The sequence below is a fragment of the Ictidomys tridecemlineatus genome, unplaced genomic scaffold, assembly GCF_052094955.1.
Source record: "Ictidomys tridecemlineatus isolate mIctTri1 unplaced genomic scaffold, mIctTri1.hap1 Scaffold_46, whole genome shotgun sequence".
Classification (NCBI taxonomy): domain Eukaryota; kingdom Metazoa; phylum Chordata; class Mammalia; order Rodentia; family Sciuridae; genus Ictidomys; species Ictidomys tridecemlineatus.
The window spans coordinates 2,017,133-2,030,632 of NW_027522984.1; the positions used below are offsets into that span (position 1 = coordinate 2,017,133).

At 37.2% G+C, this 13,500-nt stretch overlaps 2 protein-coding genes and 1 non-coding gene across 4 annotated transcripts in view; 1 reads left to right on the forward strand and 2 right to left on the reverse strand.

Moving 5' to 3' along the window:
- The window catches only part of LOC144373685 (transport and Golgi organization protein 1 homolog), a 44,545-nt gene that overhangs the window by 6,604 nt on the left and 24,441 nt on the right, over positions 1-13,500 (forward strand). The window contains exon 2 of one of the 2 annotated variants that reach the window (XM_078036718.1): positions 2,261-2,397. The exons of the other annotated variant lie outside the window; for it this stretch is intronic. Within the exon in view, the coding sequence (XP_077892844.1) occupies positions 2,395-2,397 (3 nt within the window). The 5' untranslated portion in view covers positions 2,261-2,394. The remainder of the gene's footprint in view (positions 1-2,260; positions 2,398-13,500) is intronic. 2 annotated transcript variants of the gene reach the window in all.
- LOC144373716 (axin interactor, dorsalization-associated protein-like) overlaps positions 1-13,500 on the reverse strand; it is a 74,039-nt gene that overhangs the window by 1,866 nt on the left and 58,673 nt on the right. The window lies entirely within an intron of this gene.
- Positions 5,426-5,532, reverse strand: LOC144373723 (U6 spliceosomal RNA). The gene has a single exon (XR_013433280.1). It is a non-coding gene; the product is annotated as a U6 spliceosomal RNA (small nuclear RNA).

Sequence of the window (13,500 nt, forward strand, 5' to 3'; positions counted from 1 at the left end):
TCCTTCAGAATAACAACTGGACATAAAGCTTTCAAGAAATGTTAGCTACTAGCTTTCTTCTCTGACAATCGGTTTTGTCAGTTGGTTCCCACTAAGTTGTGGACTTTTTCCGACCAGGACCAGATATCTTGTCTTTTGATTTTCATCCACTCCCACACCATGCTAGGGCTTTGGTAGCACAAAATGAGAATTAAAAATATGCTTTTGAATTAAATAATTTCTTCCCTTACGGATAAAGATAAGAATCTCAAGATCTTAGCCTGAAGACTAATGTCCATCTCTCTGCCCCCACCTGTCCCAGCCTTAAAAAAAAAGCAGGCCACTGTCTCCAGTTTACACCCTCACTCACAGTTCCATTCACCTTCCCCTTTCCTAATCAGAGGGATCTTGGGGTGGGGCTTCAAGGAACCTCAAGGAGATTGAAGGGGAGGGAGCCTGGAACCATAGACTAGCTGTGACAAGTCATGGGTGGGATTTGGTAGTTCAGAAAAGGAGGTACCAGACCAGGAATGGGGGATGGGAGTGATGGTGAAGTGGAGTGGGCTAGTTTAGGATGGACCAGAAATGAGACATTAAGGAAAGCCAGAAAGGACCAGTTGGGGGGGGGGGGATGGGTGGGTGACTACTAGAATCATGTGGAGGGTCGCTTGTGAGGGCACAGAAGCAAAGGCAGGTGATTGGACGAGAAGGAGAGTTCTAGTTGCCAAGGCAGCGACTAGAGGAGAAGGTCTTCAGTCCATGAGAAGGTCTTGACTAGAGAAGGACGGAGCTCCAGCTCCGTGTGTTCTCCAGTAGAGTCTGTGGATTGACCCCCAGATATCCCTGCTGAGGTGTCACCCGGGAAAGGCTTAAGCCTTCCCGGGCGCCACCCCTCTGTGCTTTGCTACCCACCCCACCCGCCCCCCTGAGCCCCACCTCCGCCCCCTGACGCCCGCCACAGCCTACTCCACCCCGTCACCGACTCCCCAAGGTGACCACAACATGGCTGCAGCGCCAGTGCTGCTCTTCTTGCTGTTCGTGCTGTGGCTGACCTGGCGAGTGCCGGGCCAACTGGACCCAAGCACCGGCTGGCCCTTGTGGAAGCACAAACTCTGTGCAGACGACGAATGCAGCAGTGAGTGCACAGGTGGGCGGGCAGCCCAGGGTCTCCGTGGTGGCTCTTTGGGGCCGCATGGGGCTCTGATCCCCCGGTCCCCTGCCCCGTGGGCTGGGCTGGGGGTCGTAGGATGACGGGTGGGGCGCAGGAGTGACAGAGCCTCAGGACCCTGCGTGTGTCCCCTCCGGCTCTGCCGGCGCCTCAGCCAGCCCGCTCAGGTTGCTGAGATGCTGAGCCAATGGTGCAGACTTCACCAGCAGTCAAATTCATAGACCAATAGTGAATGGAGGGCCTGGGGTTGTAGCTCAGTGGTAGAGCGCTTGTCTAACATGTGAGGCACTGGGTTTGATTCTCAGCACTGCATACAAATAAATAAAATAAAGGTCCATCAAAAACTAAACTAAAAAAAATTAGGCAAAAGCTTAAAAAAATAGTAGTGAATGGGAATCTCAGGGTTGAGAAAGACCTTAGAAGCAACTGGTCCAACTTCTTAATAACTGCATGTTGGACTCCTGCTGTTTAATCAAACGTACCCCAGGCTGTAACTCATACTGAAATTCCACCCCTACAAGCTCTCAGTTCTTACTGGAATTCTACCTCATTCACAGAGCCTCAATGCAGGTCTGTAATCCAATTCCCTTTAGTCTCTCTTGATATTACTGTGTTCTTTTTAAATAGCTGTCATCTGTCCATTCAATAAATAATTGTTGAGTATCTCTGCCAGGTGCCAGATACTGTGTTAAGCCTTGGCTCATTCCACCTGCAAATCTGCAAACCAAGACTCCCTCTCTTTCAGCTTTCCTAAAATTTTAAACACAAGGTTTCACCAGCACTAAATCCATGTTTGTTGAATGTGACCCTGGTCTATATATCTCTGGTTTTAAATTTTCCCTTGAGTAAATATTGTTCTGGTAGCAGTTGTATGGCCATGGATGTAGTGGAGAGTAGACTGGAGATTGTTCATTTTATAATTGAAGGGTCTAATAGCTCTAATTAGGATTTTGAAGTTTTCTTCTCTGTGTTAATTGTCTTTAGGAGAGCCAAATATTCCAGGCACTGTGACTCATATATTTAGTGAAACACTCGATGAATATTGAAACTGAAGAGAGACAATTCTTATTCTATAGCATAAAATAAAATAGCCATTTCCCCTTTCAATTTTAGAGCTACTTATAACAGAAGGTACTCCTGTTGATGCTGCTGATACAGAAAACCAACTAGAGATAAAGGTGGAAGAGCCAGAAGATGCCACCACCATACTTTTCTTGTTACATTCATTCTTGCTTTATTTGTCTAAGATGGTAAGTTTGACATAGTTTCTTCAATTAGAATGTTGATTATTTATTAGTTTTTAAGTGGCTTCTGGTCATGAAGTGAAGAACTTAAAATGTCTTTATGAAAATTACTCCTGATCCTTTGAGTAGATAGCTCCTGAAACAAAAGCCATAGGGGTGTGGCTTTAATGGCTACTTGGTTTAGCACATGAGGAAGATTTGCTGTCTACCAAGGCTGGACATTTGCACACCTATAAAAACTTGGTTCTTCCCCTCAGAACCTTTCATTCTGGCAGGGAGATAACAGCATTCACTTGAAACACAGTAAGATAATGGCAGAAAGAGAGGTATTTATTCGATGGTAGAACATTATTGTCCATAAATGCATTTATTATGGTTGGAAGGGTGATCAATAAGGTCAGAAAGTGGTTGAGATGTGTTTGAAGCACAGGCAAAGGGCAAACAGGAGTCTGACATGTGGTTTGTTGTTGATTAGACAGGCTGGGGGGGTGGTGGGGGAAGCTGGCAGTCAGAAGAAATGTGTTCAGAGAAATGGAAACATGAAGAAAGGATATTTGGGGAGGGCAGGAGAATGTGAATAGTTGGTGTTGTAAAGTGTGAAGTTGGACGGGGATGGGCCTGTTGGAGAGGCCAGCAAATCTTAACTGAAGTCATGAGCCAAAGTAGCATTAGACCATTAATAGTGGGGATCCTTAGAAAGTTTTAAGAATGAAAAGGAATTAGGTTAGATCTGTTTCTTAGAAAGAGTCACTTAAGGCTGATCTTTCTAAAGAAAATCATGATTCAAACAAGACATTTAATCTGTCTAGAAGCTTATCTAAGCATTTTAGGACTTACCTCCCCCCCATTGGTATTTGTTGATATTGGACTTTTAGAATTTAATTATAGGAATGAGAAAGCTTTTAGAGGTTGGAGGTCCTAGGGCCTTTGTGACAGTAATCCTCCTCAACTGAAGTTGTTTCCTGTAGATTGTGTTATTTCAAGGCTTGTGTAAGAAAGATGATGTTGTTGTTTTCCTTGTAAAATGTATAGATTTTGAAGCCAGGTAGATGTGGTTTCAAATCCCAAGGTTATCATTTAGAAGTTTGGGCAAATAAGTAAACTTTTGAAAAAAGTTTTCCTCATCTGAAAAATGTAGATAATGCTTACTCCAATCATAAGAATTAAATGATTTGACAAGGTAAAATGTCTGGGGAGGTGTCTGGCATTTTGAAGGGTTTTACCCCTACGCACCCCCTAATTCTCATGTAGACAGTCAGAAGGTGGTATAAATCAATGAATACCTGGGGAGGAAAGACCACCAGGGTGGAAAAGATGTGGTGGGGAGAAACAAATCATTTTTCAGTTGGCTCCATGTTTGTTCATGATGGTGGCAGCCACCTGGGTAAGGGGTATGTACAAGCCAGGCAGTTAGAATAATGATATTTCCAGTGATTAAAGCAGTCTTCCACAGTCATAATTTGATTATCAGAATGAATCAGCATCACTTGGAAAGTTAACAGCCTCACGATATGGAAAGGATTTCTTTATTCATATTTTTAGGTATGCACAGAGCCCTCCTCTAGGTCTAGGTCGGGGGACACGAATGTGGTGCAGGTGTGTCAGTGATTGTACGGTGATAGGTAAGACATAGATGTGAGTGGCAAAGAAGAGGCACAATGTTAAAAGACTGATTTGAAAGGAGATTTCAAAAAGGCATTTTGATGGCCCAGTATGTACAGGACATTGTGTGAGGACTAAAAGAGTCTAACAGGTGTAAGGCATGATTGTGATTTTTGAAAGCCTTAAGAAAAGGACTTAACAAATATATGCAAAAATTATGAACAAATCAATGTAAAATCTTAAACAAGTAGTATGATATCTGATAGGACTGGAGAGTAATAGGCTCTGATGTGTTTGGGAGATGTGCACCAATCAGGTTCATTGATCAATGGAATCTTAGTAGAATCTTAGTGTTAGAAGAAACCTTGGAAGGCTGTTAGTCTAGTTTCTCACTCATTGCTGTTATTTTCTTTACTGTGGCCCTGACGAGTAGTTATGAGGCCTGTACACCAGTATTTCCTAGCATGAGTCACTCTCTTACAAGGCTATATGTTCTTCTGTTGTCTAGTTCATCCTTGTATTGACTCCAAATTTTCCTCCACATGATTTCCTCTATAAAACTGAATTCTTTTCTACATAGAAATCCTTTAAATATTTGAAGTTATATCTTAATTTAAAAATTATTTTTAGTATTTTTATCATGGAAACTTTCAAATAAGAGCAGAGAGAATAGTAGGGGACTATAGGTAACCATAACATACTGTACATTTTAGAATACTAGAAGAAAAGGTTGTGAAAGTTTTACCATAGAGAAATGATGTTTGAGGAGGTAGATATATTTAACTGATTTAAACGTTACATAGTGTAATCATGCATCAAAATGTCATGTTACCTACTTCAATAATTATAATGTTTGTTTCTATGTACTAGTTAAAAAATAAATTTAATTAGAAAAGCTTTAAAGAAAAGCACAGAGAGTAGTATAATGAACCCACGGGCCATCACCCAACTTAACAGTAATTCCTTGATAGCCAATATCAGTGAGTTTTTTTTAATTTGTTCTAATTGGTTATACATGATAGCAGAATGCATTTCGATTCATTGTATATAAATGGAACAAAACTTTTCCTAGTTGTACACAACACATTTGTATTCCTACATGTACCTCGGGTAATAAGGTTCATCTCATTCCACCATCTTTCCTATCCCTATGCCCCCTCACCTGTCCTACCTCCCCTTTGCCCAGTCAAAGTTCCTCCATTCTTTCCATGCCTCTTACCACCCACCTTACCCCCATTATGGGTCAGCATCCACTTTCAGAGAGAACATACAGCTTTTGGTTTTGGGGATTGGCTTACTTCCCTTAACCTGATATTCCCATTCACCCGCAGATGCCATAATTTTTTTCTCTTTTAAGGCTATAAGTAATATTCCATTTCATATATGTACCACAGTTTCTTTATCCATTCATCTGTTGAAGGGTTGGTTCCACAAAACTATGGAATGCTTCACAAATGTGGGTGTCATCCTTGCTCAGGGACCATGCTAATTTTTTCTGTATTGTTCCAATTTTAGTATATGTGCTGCCAAAGCAAGCACACTCTGAGTTTTAACAAATGTAGATACCCATGTAAAAACTACCATAATCAAGATATAGAACAGTTTTTTCACTAGAAAAGGGGTTTCCTTGGGATCCTTCCCAGTGAGTTCCTTCACCACCTGTTCCAGGCAACCACTGATAACTTTTTTTTTTAAACTATAGATTCATTTTTCCTACAGTACTATTTCATATATATGCCACTATAAATGGACTCATATCTAGGAGTGCAATTGCCTCCTACGTTTAATGTATGTTTTTATCTTATGTGATACTGTCAAGCCATGCTAAAAAATGACCACAATCTTTTTATACTTCCACCAGCAATTTAGGAGACTTCCACTTGACTTCATCTTCACTAGCACTTGGGCCATTCTAGTGGGTATGTCTTTGTGAGTTTATTTCCTGATAATTAATGATATTGAGTGAACTTTTTTTTTTCTTTTGAGATAGGGTCTCACTAACTTGCTTAGGCCCTTGATAAGTTGCCAGCCTCAAACTTGGGATCCTCCTGCCTCAACCTTCTGAGTTGCTGGGATTACAGACATGTGCCATGATGCCTGGATCAAATACTTCTTCATGAGCTTGTTGACCATACTGTTTTTGTATGTCAACTCTCTCTGGCTAGCTGGAATCCAGACTTCTCCCAGCTCAGTGCCAACTGTGGGATTGGTTAGCTTATAGTTGTTCTTGGCCCTCGCAGGTACTGCTTAGAATGTAGCCCCAAACTGAAGACCACCTCCATGCAGATTTCTGGAACTCTCTTTCTTTGTGGCTCCCATCTTTCGGGTAGTTTTCTCTACATATTTTTGGCTGCTTAATCTCCTGGAACTCTGGTCTCTCTCTCCTCAGTGAGACTGTTATGCCCTATTTGGGTTCCCCTTCCCAAACTGAGGTCTAGAGGGTGCCTCCAGGTGAAATGCTCATCTATTTGTTCTCCTGCTCTTAGGGGTGACAGTTGCATGTCCCTTGTGGCTTTCTATCTGAAAAATAGCTCTTTAAAAATATATTTTGATTGGGCATGGTGGCACATGCCTTAATCCTAGTGGCTCGGGAGGCTGAGACAGGAGGATCATGAGTTCAAAGCCAAAAGTGAGGTGCTAAGTAACTCAGTGAGACCCTGTCTCTAAATAAAATACAAAATGGGGCTGAGACTGGGGATGTGGCTCAGTGATCAAGTGCTTCTGAGTTTAATCCCTGATACCAAAAAAAAATATATATATATATATATTCCAACTTTCTGGTTGCTTTCAGTGGGAGAACAAGTCTCATATAAGTTACTCTCTATTGATTTATCCTTTTGTTGTAACTTTTTGCGATAATTGAAAAAAATATGTTTGTGGGACTTCTAGGATATATTGTAGTTTTGGTGAATAAATGACATCCCCCTGGTACAACAATTTAACCTGTTTTCTCTATTGCCTTTTTTTTTTGTTTGTTTGTTTGGTGGTGTTGGGGATTGAACCTTGGGCTCCATGCATTCTAGGCAAGTGCTGAGCTAACAACCTCAGCCTTTCTCTGTTGCTTTATATTTCTTGGAAATTGGTAGTCAGGTTTAGGTTCAATTCTGTTTCTTATGAAAACTTAATAAAATATTGCATTGACATCTGCATGTCCTCTCTTTTGATGTTGACTACTAGTCAACAGTGACCTTGGTGAGATTTGCTAATATATTACAGGTTGCAAAATAGCAATGGTCTGAGTTGCTGGGATTTTTCTTTCTTCATTTAAAGGCTGGGATGCCTATACAAATAAAAAATAATGATTGATTATTCTTTCTTTCTTTCTTTTTTTTTTTGTACTGGGGATTAAACTCAGGGGCACTTGGCTAGTGAGCCATATCCCCAGCCTTATTTTGTATTTTATTTATATACAGGGTCTCACTGAGTTGCTTAGCAATTCGCTTTTGCTGAGGCTGACTTTGAACTTGCTATCTTCCCTCCTCAGCCTCCCGAACTACTGGGATTACAAGTGTGTGCCACGGCGCCTGGCTATGATTGATTATTCTTTACACAGATATTTGGTTTGTATAGTTAAGGCAGGAGATAAACATTTGATTCCTTTTCTTCATTACTTTTCAGAGTAGTAAGGTGGTATTCTAGCATTATCAAATGATACCCAAAGGGGCTTTTGAAATCTTTTTAACTTTTATTTAAGAGTCAATATGATGTCATGCATTTAAAAATATTTGGTGTGTTTAATCCAGTTAGGAATAGTAATTGTTCTTACCTGATGCTCAATTTCTCCCCCTTTTGCCTTGTAGAAGCCTCTTTATCTTGGCTCCTGGGACCCTTTGCCACCACCTAGTGGTCATTGTTATCTATTTCCCTTGCTTTTGAACTATGAGATATTCCAAGTTCATCTTAAACATTCCCTGTCCAGACCTTGAAGGAACTATTTCTCTAAAAGAACTTTGGTTCCTTTCAATAGGAAATGATATTTAGAGGCTACATTCCAAGTACTAGGATTGCTTATTGCTCAAATTGACTGTCATTTGTAGGCCTTTTTAGTGAACAAATCTCAGAAATATGTGGGGATTTTTCATCATGTCATTTAGATAATTCCCATGAAAATTCAGGAGAGATTTTACTTCACTTCATCTATCTTAGATTTGTGTTTTCTTTCTCTGATGTTGGAGTTCCAGTTTTCAATGACATCAGTATAATTGTTTACAGTCTTGTGCCACTTAATGACATTTTGGTAATTAGTGCATAATAATGAAGCTAAAAAATTCTTGTCACCTAGTATTTTTAATATCTTTTTTGTGTTTTGATATGTTTAGATATATAAACATTTACAACGTTACAATTGTCTACAGAATTCAGTATAATAATATCTTATAGGTTTTTATCCCCAAAGCGATGATATACCATATATGAATACCTACTTGTGGAAATGGCTATATTTTCTAGGTTTGTATAAGTATGCTCAATGATGTTTACATGCTGAAATTGCCTAAGATGTGTTTCTCAGAATTTATTCCCATCATTAAGCAACACAAGACTATATTTATGTTATTTAAAATACTTTCAGGAATGTATTCCTGAAATGAAATTCTCTTGTCTTTAAGCTATATCCCACTAAGGTATGTTTGAACTAATTCATTTCTGTGGTTTGTCACCAACTTGATGTCACAGGTTGTTTCATTTTTGCTTTCAATATTTAGGTATTACTTTAAAAAGATTTTTTTTGTTTATTTTACAATTATTTAATTATTTAGAAGAGCCAAAGTTAATTTGTAAAAATAAGTTGTTTCTGTTTTCTAGTACTGGTGATTGAACCCAGGGCTCCTATCCACTGAGCCACATACCTAGCCTCTTTATTTTTTATTTAGAGATAGTTCTCACTAAATTGCGTAGGGACTTGCTAAGTTGCTGAGGCTAGCTTTGAACTTGTGATTCTCCTGCCTGATTTTGAAAGAATTCTAGCTTTTGTCCCAGTTCTGTCTACCCTGATGTTACTCTCTTTTATAGTTAACTTTTAAAATTTATTTCATTATGTATTCTGCTATTAAAAAAATAAGCAAATGAGAAAAGGGATATGTAGCTCAGTGGTAGAGCACTTGCCTACCATACATGAGGCCATGTGTTCAATCCCCAGCACCATAAAAAGAAAAAGAAAAGCAAATGATTTTTACATCTAGCTATGATAGCTTTATATAGATACTGGCTTCACCTTCCCAACTGAAACAACTAAAATAAATATGAAAAAAAAAAAACCCACAAACAGATAAAATTTGAAGATCCAGCAACATTGAAGATCAAGCAACAAAGAATGATTCTGGAAACATAAGGAACAAATGCTGTGAGCTCTTTAGTTGTCCCAGCTTTTACTATGTTAAGAGATTCCCAAGCCATGACAAAGAAGGGGAAGTCAGGCAGAACCAGAGGATACCATGAATTGAGAGATGGTGCTGAGATTCCAGGAAAACCGAAGTGACTAGAATTCACAGGGTGGAGTACCAAAAGAAGGTTGCTACATTGAGAGACAATTCTGGAAATCTGTGAAAGGCTCTCTGAGTGTTCAGCAGGGTATTGATCTGCACATAAGTGTGATGAAACTGCTTAGCAAGTCAGAGAAACAATCTTAAGTGATTAGAAGGAACAGGTCCTAACACAGGGACTAGAATAGCACCTGGAAAAAACTATCTAAGGAAGTTGGGTAGAATAATCAGAAGGGCGTTACCTCGGACTGACTATTACAATTTATGTCATACCTAGCAAATATTCAGACCCAAGAGAATCAAATTGTTTCCAGTAATTTAATTGTATACAAAATATTAAGAATAGTAATTCGTAATGTATGGCATCGAATCAAAGCTTACCAGGCATGCAAAGAAGCAAGAAAAATACAATCCACAATGATGAGGAGAAGAATCATCCAATCAAAGCCAACCGAGAACTGCCGGAGATGTTAGAATGAGGTAATGGCATTTTTTAAAAAGTTATTACTACTATATTTCGTGTGTTAAAAAGGTAAAAAGAGATATAGAAAATATATTTTAAGAAAATCAGACTTCTAGAGTTGAAAATATATGATAAACACAGTGGATGGGATTAATGTCAGAATAAGCATTGTGATGAAATTGTTAGTGAACTTGAGGACATAACAGGAGAAGTACCCCAAATGAAACACAGGAAAAATTTCTTCTGTTAAAGAAAAGTGAACGAGAGCATCAGTGAGCTGTGGGACAGTTTCAAGTTGAGCATTGAGAGGTATTCAGAAAAATATTTTAAGAAATGATGGCCAAAAATTTTCAAAAATTTGTGAAAACTGTACATCTGCAGATCCAAGATATTAAAAGGAACTAGAGTACAAAAAGCATGAATAAAGCTATATCAAGGTATATTATATCATAAATAAATTGCTCAAAACCAGTGATAAAGAGCAATCTTAGCAGTTAGAGAAAACATTTATGTAGAGAAGAACTAAGGATGACATCAGATTTCTTGTCAGAAATTAGGCATAAGAGAATATAGTGGAGTGATAACCTTTAATATATTTGAAGAGTAATAATGTTGGCCGATAATATCATGCCCAGTAAAATATCTTTCTAAAATGAAGATTTGTACTGACATACAAGCTGAAAGAATTCACCCTACACTTGCACCAAGACAGCAGATGGAAATAATGGAATAAAGGAGTAAAGAACACTGAAAATGGTGACTGTGTGCATAAATATTTAAAATAATTTTTCTTATTTGAACATTTTAAAAAGTCATTGACTGTTTAAAGACAAACATCAGTGTAGTATGGGATTTAGAAAACATGTAAAGTAAAATACATGACAACAGTATAAATCTCAGAAGGGTAGTAATTATTGTAACGTTCTTATTGAATATGTGAAGTAATACAGTATCATCTGAAGGTATATTGTGACAAATTAAAGATGTACATTCTAAACCCTGAAGCACTAAGATTAGAAAACAGAGTTATAGCTTAATAAGCCAATAGAGGAATCACTAAAAATACCGATAGTGGTATTTCTGCAAAAGAAGACAGAAAGAAAAGAAAAAGAACAAAGAACAGAAGGAACAAATAGAAGATTATATTAAGCTTACACCTATGCACAGCAGTAATCCTATTAAGTGGAAAGTATCTAAATACATCAGTTAAAAACAGAGATTGTCACATTGCCTAAAGAAGCAAGACCCAAATAGATGTCTAAGGGAGTAACACTGTAAATAGACACAAAGAAGTCAAAATTAGAATGATTGAAAAAGGTATCTCATGTTAAACACTAGTGAAAGGAAATCTGGAGTAGCTACATTAAACCAAAAGAGGTTGTGGGGCAAAATATATCATCGGGACTCAAGAAAGTTATTTCCTAATGATAAAGGAATCAGTCAAGATTATATAATAAACTTAAATGCTTGTACTTTTAATATTAGACCTTCAAAATACAAGAAGTATAAAAATTGATAGAATTATGAGGAAAATGATGAATTCTATAGATTACATTTAGAGATTTCAATATCCTCTCCTCAGCAATTGGCAGAAAATGAAAAATAAAAGTAAGATTGTAGAAAGTGTGAATGACATAATCAATCCATCCATTTGAAATTAATTGACGTTTATAGAAAACTCCCAAGGAGCTTAGTGCACATGGAACATTTACCAAGATAAACTGTATTCTGGATCTTAAAAAAATTATCAGTAAATATAAAAGTATTCAAAGTCAGGCAAAGCTTGTTCTCTGAACACAATAAAATGAGAAATCAATAATGGAAAAATCTGGAAATTTCTCAAATATTTGAAAACTTTAGTGCCAGACTGCTAAATATATATATATATATATATATATATATATATATATATATATATATATATATATATAAATGAACAACACAGTACATTTATTTTTATGTGGTGCTGGGGATCGAACCCAGTGCCTCACACATGTGAGGCAAGCACTTTACCACTGAGCTACAACCTTAGCCCCCACTGCTAAATAATTTTTGAGTCAAATAAATCAAAGAAGAAATTCATATTTTGAGTTCAATAAAACTGAAAACAACATATCCATTTGTGCAATGTCACTAAAGCGTTATTGGAAAATTTATAGCACTACCAGGCCCAAGATAGCTTTATTAAAAAAGAAGTCTCCAGTTATTGACTTTAGTTCCTACTATGAGAAACTAGAAAAGGAAAAATAAGTTAATCTCCAAGTAAGCAAGAAAAAAAGATATAATAAAGACTATAAGTCAGTAAAATTTTAAAAAAGGAAAATAAGAGAAAATCAATGAAACCCAAAGCTAGTTCTTTAAGATGAATAAAATTGATCAACATCTAATGAGGGAAATAAAAGAGGAGACACAGATTACCAATATCCGCAATCAGAGAAGGGATATAACTACAGATTTCACAGATACTAGACTGATAATGGGGATATTATGAACAGTTTATGTTAATTAACTTGACAGTTTAGATGAAATGAAGAAATTCTATTTAAGCCACAAATTGCAAAAGTTCACTCAAGAAAAAAACAGACAACTTCATAAACCTTGTTGACTATTAAAGAAATTGAAGGTATAGGTAAAAACCTTTCTACAAAGAAAAAAGTATAAGACCCAGATAGCTTTATTGGTGATCCAATTCCTGTAAGGAAGAAATGATACTAATTCCTAATACTATTAGTAATACTAAACCCTTGTAGAATATTAAAGCAAGGAAATATTTCTCCTATGAAGCCAGTGTTATCACTACACCAAACCAAGACAAAGATATAACAAGAAAAGAAAATCACATACCTCTCAAGAGATCTCCAATGAATCTGTACAGAAATTCTAAACAAAAATTTAAGTCAAATACAACAATATGTAAAAGGAAAATACATCATAGACAAAAACTAGACTGATGATGGGGATTTATGTCAAGAATCCAAAATTTATTTAACATTTGAAAATCAATGAAATTTACCACATTGATGTACCTAAAAGCACAATCTTTGTGTTTAGCTCAAGAGATACAAAACAAGCATTTAAAAAATATAGCAGAGGGGGGAAATGTTGGGGAGTAATATTGGCCAAATTATATTGTTATTTTGTGTGCATGTACAAGTAGGTGACAATAAATCCCATCGACATGTAAAAAAAATATCAGCCCTGATTATTATTTAAAAAAATTTTTTAGATGTTGATTGACTTTTATTTTATTCACTTATTTATATGCGGTGCTGAGAATCGAACCCATTGCCTCACACATGCTAGGCAAGTGCTCTACCACTGAGTATCAACCCCAGCCCCTCAGCATTTATTATTGATGTAGAAAAACAAACAACAAACCAGGAATAGAAGGGAGCTTAAAATATCCTCTGAAAAAATGCAGCTAACCTCATACTTAATGGTTGATAATTGAATACTTTTCCCCAAGATCAGAAACCAAACATAGATGTCCACTCTCATTACATCTATTTAGCATTGTACTGGGGTGCAGTAAGGAAATAGCTAGTATACTAAGGCAAGAAAAAG